We start from the raw sequence: 18,429 nt of genomic DNA on the forward strand, positions 1-18,429 counted from the left end.
AAGATGTAACTGTATCGCAAGATGTTCACATTGTTGACCCTACTGATCACTTATCAGGCCAGTTGATCATTATTTAAATATAAATATTCGTAAATCATCTGATTCAATCAGGTTTGGGGTAGGGATGAAACTTTTAACCGGGACTTTCTGTTAAATTAGCGCTGAATAATGAAACTTTTGTGACACTGGACGCAGAAGTTTGTTAAATCTTCACCACACTCAAATCTCTCCACATAGCAGTTATCCACAAAAAAAAACAAAAAAAAAAACATTTTCCTGTAATTTCCTCTTCCCTCTGTCTTGAGACTGTGAACATTTGTCTCAAATGTGGTGATTTCAGCACAGCAGGAACACATTTTTTTTAACTTCACGATTCAGCTCATGTCAGTGCGGGCAATCTGCACCGAAAGGTTCCCAGTCAGCTAAGGAGAATCTTGAACGCAGGTGAACGAGGACAGAACGTGTGCCAAGTGTTGGATTTCTCAGGGAGAAGCGAGCCGATGAGCTCCCTGCCTGTGCAGCTCGTCGTTAAAGCGCCTGAGCCGGCTACCCCACCCCGTCCACCGCCCGCCCCACCTTCAGCATTGCCCTCCTTCCACACACACACACACACACACACACACCCTCTCCTGCAGGCCAGCCAGTGAGAGGTTTGAGTTACCGCCGGCACACTCATTTTTCCATTATGAGTTCATCTGCCTGCAGAAAAAGGAAGCCACTGCTGCAACCTGAAACCCTGGAGCACTCCGCGAGGGACTCTAGTCTTTCCAGTGCCCTCCATTTTCTCAATGAAATTCCTCTGCCTCTCTCTCTCACAGAGGGCGGAGAAAAGCTGCGGCCAAAAGAAGAAACTAAACTTTTTTTTTTCCTTTCCTTTTTTCTTCTTGCTGCAGAGTGTCAGAGAGTTGAAAGGAGGAGTCTCGGAGGCTGAGAGGCAGTCGGCATTCATGGGGAAAAGTTTGTTTTCCTCTTGTACATTTTGTTCTCTAGTTAGCCACGCTCACCAGAGACCTTTCATCTCAATGCAAAAATAAACTTGGAAAAAGTGGCCAAAATATGGACTTACTCCACAAGAACATTCTTGTATTCACCAATATTGATTGATTTTATAGGGTCCACATTTAATTTTTTTCTTTATTTAAGAGAAAGAGAAAGCCATTTCGATTGCTGAATATTTCCTCGAAAACCGATGACGGCTTTAAAGTTTGCCTTTATTTGCTTGCAATTTGGTATTCCGTCAACACCGCTGTTCCTTATGGATACATAGTAAGAAGGCGATTGAAAGTTCTAAGAAGTTTTGGTGAAAGCCATACGGAAGAAAAATGTCAAAATCAATTTTCAAATATTGCCACAGATTCTTGAATTGAAGTTGGGACTTTGACCAGATCATTCTTAACACACAACGTCTCAAGTCTTTCTGTTTCACGCTGGGGATGACGGTGTGTTCATGGTGATGTGCAGTGTTAGTTTCCTGCTACACAAAGGGCTTCTGATGTAGGTACTAAACTTTACACGGTGGCTGCATCTGAACACGGCAATATATATTCCAAAAGCTAAACTAAAGTATGGAGACATCATCACTCACCAGGCTCATAGGTGTAGTCTGTGGGCTCCTGCTTAACCATCATGTGGGCTGGTGGAAACCTGTGTGGATGTGGCTGTGGATGTGAGTGCGGCTGTGGGTGGGGTCCGTGCCCCTGTCCGTGGCCCGGTCCTGCCATGTGAGCTGCTCGCTCATACATAGGGTCCAGGTATTCTTGTTTAAAGCTTTGCTGCAGGTATGGCACACAGGGGTCAGAGTGCTGCCGATGATACGCCGCACCACCACCGCCTCCGCCACCGCCGCCCCCTGGACCTCCACCGCCTCCCACGCCACATCCTCCAGTGCCATGTCCAGCTGGGGCAGACGGCATGCGCTGAAAGGCCTGCGCTGGTGGGGGGAACTGGGGGCACATAGGGTCTGCTGAAGTGCCCTGAAACCTGGAACTGGAAGATAAAAACGCGTTGTTCAACTTTTAGATCTTCCATCAGATCCTTTACTGGATCTATGTAACAAAACATGGAAAATTAAGTAAGTAAGTAAAAAATGCATTCCCCCCCTCTATAACCTGTTGTTGATGTGGTAATTGTTGCTGGGAAGGGGCTGGGACGTGGCAGCTGGGTTCAGGTAGCCAGCGTCGGGCCGTCCAGCTGCTGCAGGTTTGGGGGAGTAATGCTGCTGCATCGGGGACATGGGAGTCCCTGGACAGGAGCTCTTTGCTCCTCCCGCAGCCCTTTTCTGCTCATAGGCACTGTTGATAAAAACGACAGAAATTCATACAAGAATTCATGTCACAACAAGGAGCAATGTTTTTTTTTTTCTTTTTTTGCAGTCAATACAACAAACAGAGCTAATGGGAGATGGGTTAGCGCTCTACTGTCAATAATGTGTGGTTTTAGATTTGTTGTTGTATGCTCACCATTAGTAGGCCATTGTTCATGTCTAACCGTTACTGCACAGAAAGAGCAAACTGAGTTGCTGTTTGCTTTATTTATTTTGTTGATTTTTTTTTTTTTTTACTATTCAAGCAAACATTTACAGAGACAACCAATCATTGTTCTTTTAGGATCTTGATTACCATGTTTCAACTTAAATGCTCCAGAAACTGGATGAGTGTAGTTTTATATTCTTGGTGACACAGAAGGAAATTCTGGAAAAAAGAGGCAACATTTTTACATGAAATTTGATTATGTTCTGTTGGATAAAGGACACAGAAAATGTAAAGATTAAGATGCTTTGGTCTCATCTGCACCATAGACAATATTCCCCTAGTCCTATTGTTCATTCAGATGCTATTTTACAAGTTATGCTGCCACATTCTGTGTCAGAGAGAATATGTTTTTTTCTCGGCAACCTTTCTAAACAAGACATCCGTGCACAGATTTTTCAATTTGAGCTGTTTCTTTTTTGTTTTTTTGTTTTTTTTACTTTGGTGTGACTGTACAGACAAATTGGGGCTGTGGAGTTTGGGGTAGAACTTTTGATTTTTCTGCAATGTCTGTGGAAACTTCCACAGAGGATTTGCAGAACTTTCCAAGAATATTAGCACCTATATTAAATGTTTTCCACTTGTGAATAACTTCTCTCGCTGGAAAATGGTGGGCTTCAAATGATCTGAGAATGGCCTTAAAACTATTCCCAAAGTGACGGGCAGCAACATTTGCTTCCATAAGTCTATTTTCTGATGACTTTTCACACTGGCATTTTGGTAACACCCAAACTGCCAAGCACCTGCAGGGGGCTAGAGGTGCTCACTTTCCTTTTAAAATTTACAGAAGAAGCAAATCTGTGCTTGACTTTCCCAAAGAGGGCGCTGATGGTCATGGAAACTTCGGCTTTAATCTGCAAATCAAGGTGAAAAACCATGATACCTGGCATAAAGGCACTGCTCTCCGTTGGGGTAGCTGAAGGTTTGTTTGTGGCTACAGGACTGGCTGGGGTCAGAGCCAGGGCTCTGTGGTTCCTTTTTGATGGTGACTGGAGGACTGTGAAATGCCACTGCTACAAGAGACGATAAACAGAAAGCAGACACAGGGTTAGCTCATGCACATTAACAATAGTCGTTTCTAGATTCTTTTGTGATTCAGCCCTGCCCCGATACTACTGTCGGCGAGCTTTGAGGCAAAAGGGTAATTCTCCTGCCTGAGCTGGAATGTCTTTTATGTGCCAGCAAAAAAGCAGAAAAAAAAAAAAAAAAGAAAAAACAAAAACACTTAAGTGACTGTCAGTGGAAGCACAGGGCAGCAAACAGACACGTATAAGTACACAGTTACATAAACACGGACAAGGAAGCACACATGCTTGCACACGACCGCATTCCAGGAGCCTGGAGTGTCCTTGCCCACTTTTTATTTTTTTTCTCGTCCAGACACAACAGCAGCCAAAACTTCCTCTGTCGAAGTCGGAATGAAAGCTAAACAGGCGTGGAGGCCAGAAAGACGCCTGATTGCCGATGAAAGCAAACGTCACGTCTCTGTCAGAAGGGCACGTACAGAAAAATCTGTGGCTCAGCGTTTCTTTCTTGTTTGTGTCCAGATGTTAACCATCCCTTTGTCTCCGTGCATTGACAGATAATCTTACATAACCCGGTGAAGTCACATGCGGTCTAAAGGGTCCCCTCAAACGGCCACATATTGAACTGTCTGTCAAGCCCGACTGCTGGAGGCGACCTTTTGCCTCGACGGCCACAAAAACCACCCAAAGTGGAGCTTCAAACTGTGCAGAGGGCTCGTGTTTATTATGTGAGGGGAGGTTTTCACCCAGAGAACTGTACAGGATGTTTTTCTGGTCCCGACAGGGTAAACAGCAGCAGCTGTGCGCTTCCAGCTGGGGAAGGGAGGCACGCATTCGTGTGTGTGTGTGTGTGTGTGTGCGTGTGTGTGTGTGTGTGCGCGCGTGCGTGTGCGTGTGTGTGCGCTTGTCGGCTCATCTGTCTGCTGAATTAAGTGTGTGCGTACGTGTGTGTGTGTCTGCCGTGGGCGTGGATCTGACGGAACAGGCCACACTGAAAGCACAGCCCAGGTAATTACAAAGTAATGTCCTCCATTCACAAAAAAAGGAGAAAAAAAAACATCTGGCTCACTGAATGAAGCACAAAATGGCTGTGAGGTAGAAAGTGAGAAGAAAAGCAGGACAGAAGATTAAACGGTGCCTTGGAAAACTATTCACACCTCTTGGACTTTGTCCCCTCTTACATGTTACAGGGAATTTTGCGTGAGGCGACAAACATAAAACAGCATATAAAGACAGTGTAAAAATAGAGTGATGTCATAAAACAACAAGTGAAGCAAAAAGTGATTTGATCCAGGTGGAACGAATACGAACAAAAGACAACCTCTGACAAATTTTCAGTTGCGTATGGTTCTTTTCCACTTCATAATGCTACTTTGCGGTAAACTGTTACATAAAATCCAAATAAAGTAGACTGACTTTGGTGGATGTAATGTCACAAACTGTAAAAAGGCTCAGGAGGTATGTTGTACTTTTTCAATCCAATATATCAACTATTGAGGGTTTTTTTTTTTTCTTATGTCAACTCCCCACAATTCATCATGCTAATTTATCATATTTCATTTTTAAATCACTTTTGCCACCCTAGATAAACCAATTCGTCAGAACAAGTGCGCTCTTACATTCCTGTCATTTCACTTTGAGCGGTGCGCTTCGGACAGATCAAACATTTTCAATAAATAAACCGACAGCCGAGTGGCTCTTCTCCTCGTCGCGACCTTCCTACTTTTTGCTCTGTAGTCACTCTCCCATGGCAGGCGGACAGGTGAGGAAGTGTTGGCTTTAGCCAGGGATCAACAGGATTAGAGAGCATTTACCCAGATTTCCCAGACAGACACGACGGGGATTCCTGCCTCCTCCAAATCTCCGGCACAGCGTCTGCCGGTGTGTTCACACAGAGGGTGGCACATGACTGCTGCTCTAATAATATGAGTGTGTTTGTCTGTTGACATTCCCCTCTTTTCTTCTCGGGCACGGTCATGAACTGCAAACAATCCTTAAAGGGAGTGTGCGCAACTTGACTCACGGCGCAGAGCAAACTAATACGACCGGGAGGGATGTTGCCCTTCATGTTGCCCTTCTCAGTTCTTGTTTAACCTGAAACACGTCAGACGGTACCAGAAATGTTTCCGTGTTTAAATTTTTTGTTGTTTTATTTTTTTGTGCAGCTTGGTTCCAGTTCAGTGAAGATATGTGTCATTTTAACTAAACAGAATATTTTTCTTTGCCCTACAGCCTTTTTCTACCACGTTTTTGAAGCTCAAATACCATGGGGTTTTTTTCATAATTCCCTAACAATTACAAAACATCAATGACCCAAACACAAATGTTTCCTCTTTGTATAACTGGTTCGATACTCATTTTTCAGTTCAAGGCTGCTGGTTTATGTCCTGACTCATCCCAACTTTCTGCTCTGGAAAAAGAGGCTGAACCCTCAGATTGCTTCAAACTGCAGCCATTTCTATAAAACCTCCATGTTAAACCATGAAGCTTCCAAGTATTGAATTTCTTGTAAGTGCAATTAACACTTTCACTAATATACAATTCAATAATTATATGTGGAATTTGATAAAATGATATGCATTTATTATTTCAAGTTACATTTCATAGTTCCTTTGTTACTTTTTGTCCAAAAAAATAATTTTAAATGATGTGATTGATCAAATATATGCTTACATCTGATTGGTTAACCTGCCTAGTATCCCGTCTTTCTATTTGTTATCATATAGCGTTAGCACTGGCCAGTGGCTTTGATGAGTAAGAGTGATAAAATACATTTATAATGTTCAGCGTGCAACAATAATATAATCTAATAAACCTTAAAATGAGTTAAATAAGCCCTGATAATGCTTTTTAGGACCAAAATACAGATTTTTGGAATAAAAACAAGTTTTGGTACATTTTAAAGCACATCTCTCTATATTCTCAGAAGTTCATGTGATACTATTCTCTCATTGACATTTTTGGACTGTTTCAACAAAACTCTTCCCACTGCTTGATCACATGTTGCCAGTGAAAACAGTGAAGCAGTTTTTAAATCCATGCTTACATTTCTGTCCTGTACATTGATGCTAGTATTGTTTTCTTTCTTTCTAAAAAAAAAAAAAAAAAAATTTAAAAGCTTGAAATAAAATACGCTTGTAGCAACTATTTAGATAGCTTTCAGTATTTATAGAGCTCAGAGCAGGTTGAGGTTTAGGATATATATATATTTTTGTGTCCTTAAAAGACCACATTCTGCAGAACATCTCTGAAACTAAACATCTATAAAACCTAAAATCTCCCAATGAACAGTAACCTTGCAGCCAGATCCACGAATAGTTCTTAGAATAATACCAGGTCTGGTCTCCAGCAACTATTATAAACTGTCGTGCATGTTACAGTAAATATTCCTGTCTAAATGATGTCAGATTTGCGGCTGAAGTTTATAAAGTGCTGGCAGTCTTGTAAACAGATCCAGGCAAAGTTATGTTCTTCAGGTTTCCTTCTCTTCCTGCTTTTATTTTGGGGCAATATGACCTCCTATAGCAGTTTATTTCTTGACATGTTACATTACCCTTCCAAAGAGAGATCCTCATATTTCCACACACAAGGTTGAAGGGCCTCTGTGTGAGCTTACGCACTCCGAGCCCTGAGGTAGTGAAGGGTGTTTGGAAGTGCAAAGACAGATTCCAAACACAACGGTTGTTGCCCTCCAAAACGGACAATTTTGAAATAATACAGACAACGCGCTGTGTCACGAAGGTAGCAGCTTCCCCATCACCTCCTAAACCAATAAGGTCAGAGACCCCTCCTCACTCAAAGCCCGTCTTATCTCCACCTCCTTTATTGTGTGCTACTCTTTTTGGTGTCTCTTTCTGCACCCTGTTTTAATTCCTTCGTAGAGGAGTGACTCCCTAACTCCCCTCCCCAGCAACAAGCAAGGCTGAGATGGACGTTTACATATGTAAATGCTGGCTCTTGACAGGGGAGGATGCAGGGTGAAAGGTGATGGTCATGGTTGAGTGCTTTAGGAAGTAGATGGGTCATTACTCGGGTAGGACTCCCATTCAGTAGATACCTACCACAAACAGACTCCATGAACACGGATGCTCAACAAGCACCCCCTGCCACAAACACACACACATGCACGCACACACACACACTCTTCTCTGTATAATGAGGCTCTAAACTGAGTCTTGCAAATGTGGTGTGAAAATATCCACTCAATCTGTAACATGTTGAATTGTTAAAATTTAAAAAAACAAAAACAGAATGATTCTAACCCTTTCCAATGTTTGTGTTTTAAAACAAGTGTGAATGAAAAGCTAAAACGTGTGTGCACATGGGCTCATTCCCATTTGTTTCGATGCCTCCAAATCAAATCCAATGCAAACAAACATCACCAGAAGTCTAACCGGGTCTAATTTAAACTCAGCAGAAATCCAGCCGTGGAAGACTCAGAGATTCACTGTAGGACATTGGAGAACAAACGGCAAGGAACACAGCAGAACAGTCAAGGTGAAGAAGTTTAAAGCAAGTTAGGTTACTAAACAAAACACCAAATCATAAACAACTTATAGAGCTGTGTTCAATTAATCAAATGAAAATGGGCATAATCTAGTTATATTTCCTGCCCATAGTTTTCTACACTAGAATCACCTTGTTCTAGCCCACACACACACACACACACACGCACGCACACACACACGTTTATACATCGATGCACATATTGTTACGCAACATAGTTAAGTGTCTCGTCCACTCTTCCTGTTGAGCCACAGTCACCTACTAAGACACAGCTTTTGTTTTCCATACTTCACTGCCACTCTTAGTTGCCAATCAGATATCATTCATTTTCACTCAGCCAGGTGATCTTTACAGAAAAGAGATAAAAAAAAGAAAGTCATAAGAAATCCGTTTATAGTTTGCAACAAGCCATGTAGCGGCCAGGTAGTGATCTACTTAGATGAGAGCAAAACTGAACTTATTTGCTTTCATGCAAGATGCTTTATGTGACCAAAAAATCTGGCTCTGAAAATAACCTTAAGCGCAGTTTTCTGACAGTAGATGGAAATATGTATAAAGTTAGAAACAGGAAAATACTTGAAGAAAACCTGTTACTGGATCCAAAAGACCTGAGACTGGGGCAGAGGTTCCTAATGCAGCAGGACATAAAGCTAGAACTACAAAAAAATTTTAAAAAATGGTTAAGATCATGTGCTAGAATGGTCCAGTCAAAGTCCAGACCAAAATTTTCAGTCTCACAATGTGTGAAGTTGGTAGAGAGATACTTACAAATATCTTGCAGTGAATAGTGTCCCTATCAAGCATTAGTGGGGTAAATACGAATACAAGACTTTTCAGATTTCAAAAATATTTTAAAAACCATTCCTTCCACCTCACATTTGTGCACTACTTTGTGTTGCTCTATCACATGAAACCTCAAAAAAAAACAAAAAACAAAACAACTGTTTTGTGGTTGTAAAATAACTGAATATGAAACAACTCCATCTAATTCTGGATAGATTATTTCCTCCCTTTAAGGGCCTTCAGTATGCAGAAATCCAGCAAGAAGACACAGAGCGTCTGGAGAGTCTTACATTGGATGTTTATTTCCAGCTTGGCCAAGTCTTAAGCCCCTGGAACTCTGCAGCGCACGGCAGCCCCGCTCACAATCAATCATCGGAAGCAAGCATCAGTGTCAAACTAGGTGACAGGAACAAGCTAGAGTGCAGAGCATGCGACTGTGCAGTTAAAACCCCCCAACAAACACTCAGTAAGTCTGGTTAAACAAATACGATTCAAGCTATCTCCAGATCTGGTTCTTATCTCACACGATGTGGCATTTTACACAGCCTGTGTGTGACATGTACACATGGGGTTGTTCCAGTTGGAGGGACGTGAATAGAAGGATAATAAAAATGAGACTCTGATTATAAAAAGGATGATGTTAAGTCACAGATGTTGCAAGTGGCATGTTTGTCTAGCTTAAAACATGCAGGTTAGAGAAATGTTCGTCCTCTAATCTTAATAGTGCAAAAAGTAGGGGTTTCATTTGGATTGCTGGTTCAAAGTTCAAACCCCCGCTCCATCTGTCTCAGTTGGGCAAGTGTCTTGCTCAAGTACACAACAACTAAGTGACTGGTGGTGGTCAGAGAGCCCAGTGGTTCCAATGGCAGCCTCACTTCTTACGGACTGCCCCCGGGGGCAGCTGTGGCTACAATGTGGCTTACACCATCAGTGTGCAAATGTGTGTTTAAAAGGGTAAATTACTGATTGCAGTAATTTTGCACTTTGGAGTCCTCAGACTTGATAAAGTGCGATACAAGTGCGGGTCATTTACCACGGGCAAATATTCAATGTGCTGCCTGGACCTCTGTAAATCACTTTGTGCTACACCTGAATGCATGAAAGGCGTCCTTAAAATAAACTGTGATTGGTTTAATTTTGAGGTGACAAGAAGTTGTGTAAATCTGTGCTTGGAGTGCCAAATGAAAGATGTTTGAGGTGATTTCCTGCATGTACAAAATATAAAGATACAAGTTCTGACTCAGTCTTTGCATTTTGTAATTCTCAGCAAGTCCTCGGAGGATTTACTGGCATCTTTTGAATTGTTATCGTGCAGCACGGCCCAATGCTCCGGCTTCATTTATTTATTTATTTTACAAATGGTGTCACATCCCCCCCCCTCCCCCAAGAACCAAACCGACCAGAACCTGCTGCAACAAAATATTCCCCAAACAATGACTCCTGCACCTCAACGCTTTGAAGTTGATATGAAGCTCTTCTTTTCTATATTTGGTTTATGCCAATCAAGTCCTCTGTTTTTAGTGTTGTGGGCCCATCTCACCAAAGAACATTAGACCAGAGGCCCCGATCTTAGTCATTAATCTTTCTGATAAATTACATTATTTAATAGTAAATGTATTATTCAACATCACCACTTTTTACTTATGACACATCAGAGGTATATTGAGCAATAATCATGCTTACAGTATTGCTAAAATATTGCCTAGCTGCTGTGTAGAGTAGGCCAGTCAGACAAATGACTAACAGCTCAATCACAGATGTCAATAAGCACATGTTCTTTTCACGAGAATTCAAGAGCAGAAATTAGTCATATTTACACAGAGGTCCCAAGTTTGTAGCAAGTGCTAAATGATGTGTATCACCAGGGGAGGGGAGAGAGAAAGGAACTGAGGAAACGGTCTAATCCAGAGTATTTCAGCTGCAGAGGCCGACCAGCCAATCCACTGGCGCATGGAAACATGTGCCGGACATGTGTGCATGCTTCTCAGGTCACTGCACATTTAGAGAGACACGAACAGGCCGGGCAGCACTAACAAGCTCATCCTCGTCTCTGAGAGCCAGCAGGCTCGAGAGCCGCTTCAGTATCTATCTGGAGTGCTGGATCCATTAGTGTCTGCTCTATCTGATTTACGGATCGGCCACTCCCATCTGATAATGGTTCGGTCCCCTTGAATTTTTAAAGAATGGCTGTCAGATACATGCCAAACAAGCCTAACTGGATTGATGAAGAGTGCAGCGGTAACATCCAAGCAGACAACAGGCCCGAAGAGACGTGTTTTTGGGGTTATTGTTGACTGTTAAAAACACCCACGGGGCATTTCACTGCGTTACCAAACAGGATGTAGACGTGAATGACACTAATCCTGGGAAAGGGAGCTGAAGAATAAAATCTGCACACATCATAGTTTCACTTCCTTTTAATGAAGTCGAAACAGTGCGCAGTACTTTTTTTTTTTTTTCTTGAGAGGTGAGAACATTTCTTCCTCAACGAGAACGCTTCTGGTTTTTCTCAGAACGGTTCCTGCTCCTTAAACCCGGAAACTTCACCTCATTCCCTCTCTCCCTGGAGGTTCGAGGGAATTAAGATTTAACTGTACACGTTCTGCCATTTTATGTTGTCCCAGCTGTCCAATTCACTTTCAACTGTGCAGCGTTAGCTTTTTGTAAACGGCCGTTGGGTTGCTGTAAATCTCTCTACCCTGTCGCAGTTTAGTGGACCAGATACAATAGATCCCTGTCCCAGGACACGTGCAGCGAGAGGGACGTCCCATCAAAGAGGAGGCCTGGATGTAATTAATCTGCCTCAATATTGACTCTTTGCTCTCAATCACTCAGCCCTCCCTCCCCCGAGTATATCTGTCCCCCTCTCTTAATGTTTAATGTAGCCATCGATTAGTCCCCACACTGTTACTGAAATGAAATGATGAACTGTGTACGCTTGTGTGCTACATGTGTCGAAAGGGTGTGTGTGTGTGTTGGCTTTCTATGAGGTGCAACCTGCAGAGGTAATGAAATCAACAAGAGATAATGGATCAATGCCGGAACACCTTGCTCAGGATTATCAGCATAAATGCCACATCCACAGCTTCTTCTTGCAAATTCCACCCCGGCTGCCCTCTGGTTTGACCCTCGCTTTCCCGATCGGGATCTCAGCCGTAACTCTTCGTGGCACATTTTTAACCCCTCTCCTTCCCCTCGTCTGCTTTCAAGCTGATTTATCTGAGCTTTATCTTTATCAAGCCATCCATCAGCCCTCTCCATCTCCTCCTTCTGTGCTCCTGGATCAATATCCCCGTAGGATGGCTCTCATCTCATCCTGAACACCTTCTGGTCGGTGTCAGTGGGCCATGATTACGTTCATCCACTGCCGTACACTCTGTGTTTTTAAGGTGCTAATGCTAGTGTGCTTGGATGTTGTGCTTAAATTTGAGAAATACGTTAACTTTGTAGCGTAACTGCTATGTCACTGAGCATGAATCTGCATGGCAGTTGCAGTGTCATGCTGAGGGGATGCCTTTCTTCAGTACTGGAAAGGTAGCTGGTCAGAGTTGATGGGAAAATGGATGGAGTTATACATGAGTAATAGAAAAAAACAAACCAAAACCTTATTCGAGGTCGCAAAATACTCAACTTTCATAAGTAAAATGAGCTACAATTAAATGGATCAGCCCAAAGGATGGCCCAGTCAAAGTTTGGAGTAAAATTCTGTGGCAAGACTTCAAATTTGTTGTGCAAAGCTGGTGTGGACATACACTAAACACCTACAGCTGTTACTGCAGGCTAGGTGATTCTACAATGTGGTAAGTAAGGGCCTATGTAAAAATGTGTGCTACGCTTTCCACATTTTTTATCAGTAAAGATAAAAAAAAAAGAAAACCTTTTCCCTTCACTCATGAATTATGCATTGGTTCGTCACACAAAATACAAACAAAACACACAGAAATTTGTAGTTTTACGCTCATAGACTGTGAAAAAGTGAGTTAGAGGTTCATATCTCCGTACAGCTCTACACTGTTAGCTTAACAAAATGCTTAAGTGTAGAGAGTACAACTGTAAAAGAGAGGAGCAGACCTGTGATACTGTGCAAAGTAGAATATCTTATTTTGATAATTTATTTGCTAAATTGTTAATATATCCCAACACTTTAGAAAATGCTAAGTACAACTACTACTTTTTTTTTTTTTTTTTTTTACAGAATCCTCTAACTTTGGTCTTTGCTTATTTTCACTGAAAACAAAATTTTAGCGGCAGAAGGTCTCTTAATCCACAACAACATGAGCGCAGCAGAACATCAACAGTTCTTTGATTGTTTCGGGGATAAACGGCATGAAAAAGGTCTCTTCTCCCTCCTCCAGCTCTCCTGTAATGAAGCGCACACTGCCATCCATTCACAAAGCTGTGCTGCCGACTCTAATCCTCGTGCCCCCACCCTGCAACGCCACTCTGAATCAACTCTGGGAGGCTTTTATTTCCCTCATTGAAAGCTGCAAAACAAATATACTCCTGGACCATCAAATCCTCCAAAGACCAGACCGCATAGGTAGGACAGGTGCAAAATGGCATGCAGCTTTGCATGTTTGCTGAGACTTCGAAGGAAATATTTGAATGATGAGAAGACCAAAATGAAAAAAAAAAGCTGAAATTATATTTTTACTTTTAAAGAATGTGCAGAAAATGGGAAATCTCTGAGACATTGTCTGACAGAAAGAAAAAAAAAAATACTGTTCTGCACTTACACAAATAGGTGCTGCTAGTGGAGAAATAACTCATGTCAATGTCATGAATTAAGGTTCACTCCCCTTAACTCAATGTGCTTCCTCAGCCAGTCTTTCACAACCAGGCCATTCATAAAACAGCGGGGACGAGGTTTGTGTGTGAAAAGAGGGAGTGTGTGTTTGTGCGTGCAGCGGCGGATGAGGGGTTGTCAAAAGAAATCATCTGTTCACGTGAGAGAAATCGGCTATTTCACTCCCCCCCTGAAAAAAACAAACAAAAAAACGCACAAATTCAACTCACCTCCCGAAGTAAATCTGCGTGTTTTTGGCAGTCACCTGAGTGTTTGTGCAGAAGTTGTTGCATAGCAGCTGTATTTTGGAAAGTGGCAGAACACAGAGGCTAATGTTTTTTTTTTTTTTTTTTCTCTTTACGAGAGGTGAAGGGGCTTCACTCGCCCATTGGCTAGTTCAGATCCAGAAAACCCACCCAGAAGAAGAGGAAGGGATGTGAATTCATGACAAAGCAAAGTCCAGGTTTGGTTAGAGCGCAAGTCACTGGAACCATAATGCCTTTCTCCTCCTCCCAGCACCACTTGCTTTTCTTCCATTTGTTCTAGCATTAGTAACGTAGTCAATAACCTCTACCTCGAGACAAAGGACAAACCAGCTGTAAGTGGAACAATCTCCAGAACGCTATATCATCAAAACAGCTGAGATAAAACCTACAGATATTTAGAAACCCTAAAACTAAGTGTGAAAAAATATACTTCCTGCCTTCAATGAGCCAAATAGGAACATTGGACGCCATACAATTCTGAGGCCTGTTTTTTTTCTTTTTGTTTTTCAAATTCTGCTTTAATTTGTTTCAGAATTCCATGTTCAATGAGGAAAACACACGATTTCAACCTTAAAATGCATACAACCATATGATTATTGTCTACAATTTCAACAATTAGAAGAACAACGTTAATTGATGTTTTTGTAAAGGTGTCAGCCTCCATAAATGTGTGTCAGGTGTGGGCATTGAGCCCATACAACAGTTCAAACAAATCGGTGGCATCCTGAATTTGCATGCGTGTCTCTTTCAATCTGACATTCTACCAAATCACCTAACAAGGTGTCTTTTGTGATCGCAGGATTGCACTCACTATCCCAGTGGTAAATCTGCTGCAACACGTTGTACAGCTCCAGTTCTCCAATAATCATGTTTAGGATTATTTGCTTTTGACAGCGATCAATAATTTGTACTGTCAGAGTCTCAGGACAGCTTTTACGGCTACGTCTGGACTTTTAGAGAGGCTGTTTTCCAAAAAAAAAAAAAAAAAAAAAAAATGCAGAAGAGGTACAATCAGACATGAGCTGGACTTTAAAATACACCTCCAAATGTATTTTCATTAAAAATGCTTTTGCTTGAATAAAGAAAAACACCAATATCACAGGCATTACTGCTTTTCAGTGACGCGTGTTTTACCTCTGCCATCTCCTATTGTGTAGTTCCTCGTCAATGTTTTTTTTTTAGGTATTAAACGCACAAACTTTACAACCAGCCATTTAAAGTAATTTTCTGTAATCTGGATGCAGTCCACTGAAAGGAAACGTGATTTTATGACTCCAATGAATAATATCTACCAGCAGGACGCTGCTTAAAGCTCGTGGCTGGAAGGTTAATGTTGAACACTGTTAGTTATAATTTCTAATGAGAAAGTCAACTGAAATTTGCAATGGCAGCTTACAAAAACCCCAGCTCAGTGAATCACCAGAAGACTTCAAGAGCATCGAATTGTGCAAGCTGGAGCGACACAAACAAAGAATCCTATATTGTCAGTCGTGAAGGAGTTTACTTTCATTTCCTCTTCTCTCCTTTTTTTTTTTTTAATCCTCCCCTTACCAACCGTGCTCTCGGGGAAACACTGTAACGGCATTCTATAGCCACAACTTCCTATATAATTACGGCAAGGCACAAAACCAAACAATCAACCTACACAACTCCGAAAAAACACAGGATTAGTTCACATCTTGGAATGCTCAAAGCGTGTGTGTGTGCGTTGAAAGAGGTAGAGAGAGAGAAAAGAGAAAGGGGTGGTGGTGGTTGGGGGTGGGGGGTGGGTAGAAGAGACGGGGGAGTGTGTGTGTGTGTGTGTGTGGGTGCGTGTGTGTGTGTGTGTGTGTGTGTGTGTGTGTGTGTGTGTGTGTGTCGGATTTTTAAATTTGACTCAGTTTGTACAGAGACAGGAAGGGAGGGAGGGTTTTAGAGTATCCAGTTGGAGAGCAGGAGTTTTACTGTAGGGCTCTCTCTTTTTTTTTTTTTTTTATGAATGGAGACTGAAGGAGAGCTCTGCAGAGGAGCAACGGGGAGAAAGCAGGAGAGGAGGAGGGGTGAGAGGGGAGGCACACTTCCTTTTACGCACGCAAGTGAAGAAAATTTATGAATGGGTCACATCTCTCGAGCTGCTCCAAGTGTAAACAACATAGTTGGACAGAGAAGAGCAGGCTCAAGACGCAGGGAAAGGCTCGTTGAGCGCTCCAACTGTGCGTTTTAGTGCTCTTTACACACACACACACACACACACACGCAGACACACACAGACACACACACACACACACACACACACACACACACACACACACACACACACACACACACACACACACAAAAAGAACACCAAATTAGCAACACATCCAAACTATTTTAATGAACTTTCCGAGCCATAAATTAAAGACACCTTTGCGCGCTTTTGTTTTCCCCCCCGCAGGCGGCAAACAGACAAAGAAATCTGCTTGACAGCCTGGCGTCGGGGCGCGGATAAGCCCTGAAGGGGCTGTCGGCTTCCACAGGCAACTCCCCCCCCCCAATGCTCTCGCTTTTTCACGGGCACAAAATTATAATCAAATCTCTCTTTTAACACTTACAGAGCAATCACATTAAACCAGTGGAAACAACACGGAGCGCTAGTTTACAGTAAAGAAGCACATAAACAAAGGAGGCCCTGCAAGTGCATAAAAAAAAAAAAAGAAAAAAAACAAACAAAAAAAAAAAAACAGCACGGCTGTTTGCATAACCTTCCAGACAGAGCTCGCTTGTTAGCCCTGAACTAAAGGACCAGAAGAGATGGATTTACCAGATGTGAAAGTATTGCTCAATCCCAGCTTTAGCCCTCCTCCCCCCCTCAAGCCCTGCTTCTCTCCGCCTCTTCTTTAATTTAGCACTGTAACGTGTGTTTATTTCCCCCCCTTCTCTCTTTTACTGTCTCTCTTTGCCCCCGTTAACACTGCCACACCCGTGCAGGTAAAGACTTGACTCAGAAAACAACAATGTTTATTTTAACAAGGCACAGCTTTCAATGGAAGCTTCAATTATACTCTCGGTCACCTGGGATTAATGCTTTGCTCTAAGTTTTTTTTGTGTTGGTGTGTTTGTGTGTGTTTTAGACTTTCCAAAACAGGTGAGTCACCTGTTTTTAACGTTTAGCCGGCGGTAAGAATGCCTTCTTACTGTGGGCATGGGAAAGGACAAAGTTAATAGATTTAAAATATATATATATATATATATATATATATATTTATGTTATGAAACAAGCAATGACAAAGAAGCACACCATTATACACTGACCACTTCTTCATTATGGCACCAGTTACAAGGGTAAGACATATTAGGTGGTGAGAGGACATTTTGTAGTTAAAGTTTATCTGTTAGAGGACAGAAAAAATAACAGGAGTAAAAAGTTAAGCAACTGTAACATGAGAAAATTGTGAAGGCTGGACTAGTTGATCATAACATCTCTATCAGGGCAGGTCTAGTGAGGTATTCCCCGTCTGCAGTGAACAATATCTATCAAAAATCATCAAAACCCTGCCCCCCCCCCAAAAAACCCCCAAAAAAACCCTGAACTGTGGAAGAAGGCTGTCCCATCTGATGAATCACATTTCCTTTGATACCTTAGAAAATGTTATCAAAGAACCAAGTTTAACAGATCCACCAGTAATGTAATTGAAAGCCCATCATCATGCTGGATTTTGGGTTAAAAGTAAAAAAAAAAAACATAAATAAACTGCTAAGTTCGAACTAAAGATTGTATGACTGATATCTTTGCTTCGGTTGAGATTATATACATGTAAAGATGTATATAAAAACAAAATACAGGACTCTACCCTTAATGCTAACCTTATTCTTTTGAATGAGATGAAGGAAAATGATTACATTTTTAAAGAATCTAGTAAGGTTTTAGTTGTAGAGATTTGGACCACATACTTGTGCCTCTGTGAGGTGAACAAGGCTTTTTCCATGGACGTCCAACCTTGCAAGCCTACAAGACTCGATCTGCTGTTAACATCTTGCTGCCAGATGCCACAGCACACCTCATCAGGTAGCCGTGGCACCAAAACTGGGACCAACACAGTTCTGGGCAGGTAGTCATAACATTACGCCTCACGTACGTGCATACTTACTCACTTAAAGTTCTCTGTCAAAGTTTAAAGTGATCGGTGTTCTGCTATTGACAACAATCAGCAGGGGAAAGTTTCACCACGGGAGCAACTCTGCTGCGTATAACTGAGCTGCCCATCAAACCGGAGCCCTTCTGACCCTGCAAATCACACTCAGGTCAGCCGTTAGAAAGCTCTGACAGCTGATTGGGTGTTGAGGCCAGTGGGTTAAGTCGACATGACCCTTGATTGCCCTGAGGTTCATCTGCACTTCCTCCTCCACATTGTTGGCCAGTAGACAGCCACAGTAGACAGGGCATGTGTCACCCAGTGGCTGATCGGTTGGTAGTCAGAATTGTCAAAAAGAAAAGAAAGAAAGAAAAAAAAACATCTTCCAGTGTTTAGAAATAAAAGACGCTTGGTTCCAATCGGAAGAAGAGGCTCCGAGTA

At 42.1% G+C, this 18,429-nt stretch overlaps 1 protein-coding gene across 1 annotated transcript in view; it reads right to left on the minus strand.

Annotated features, from left to right (window-relative positions):
* Positions 1 to 18,429, minus strand: part of etv4 (ETS variant transcription factor 4) — a 41,470-nt gene that overhangs the window by 10,461 nt on the left and 12,580 nt on the right. Inside the window, exons 5-7 of the mRNA XM_014979886.2 lie at positions 3,412 to 3,541; positions 2,109 to 2,291; positions 1,586 to 1,986 (exon numbers count right to left, since the gene is read on the minus strand). Of these exons, the coding sequence (XP_014835372.2) occupies positions 1,586 to 1,986; positions 2,109 to 2,291; positions 3,412 to 3,541 (714 nt within the window). The remainder of the gene's footprint in view (positions 1 to 1,585; positions 1,987 to 2,108; positions 2,292 to 3,411; positions 3,542 to 18,429) is intronic.

The sequence above is a fragment of the Poecilia mexicana genome, unplaced genomic scaffold (assembly GCF_051168715.1).
Source record: "Poecilia mexicana isolate PSO_F unplaced genomic scaffold, ASM5116871v1 scaffold_19, whole genome shotgun sequence".
Lineage (NCBI taxonomy): Eukaryota > Metazoa > Chordata > Actinopteri > Cyprinodontiformes > Poeciliidae > Poecilia > Poecilia mexicana.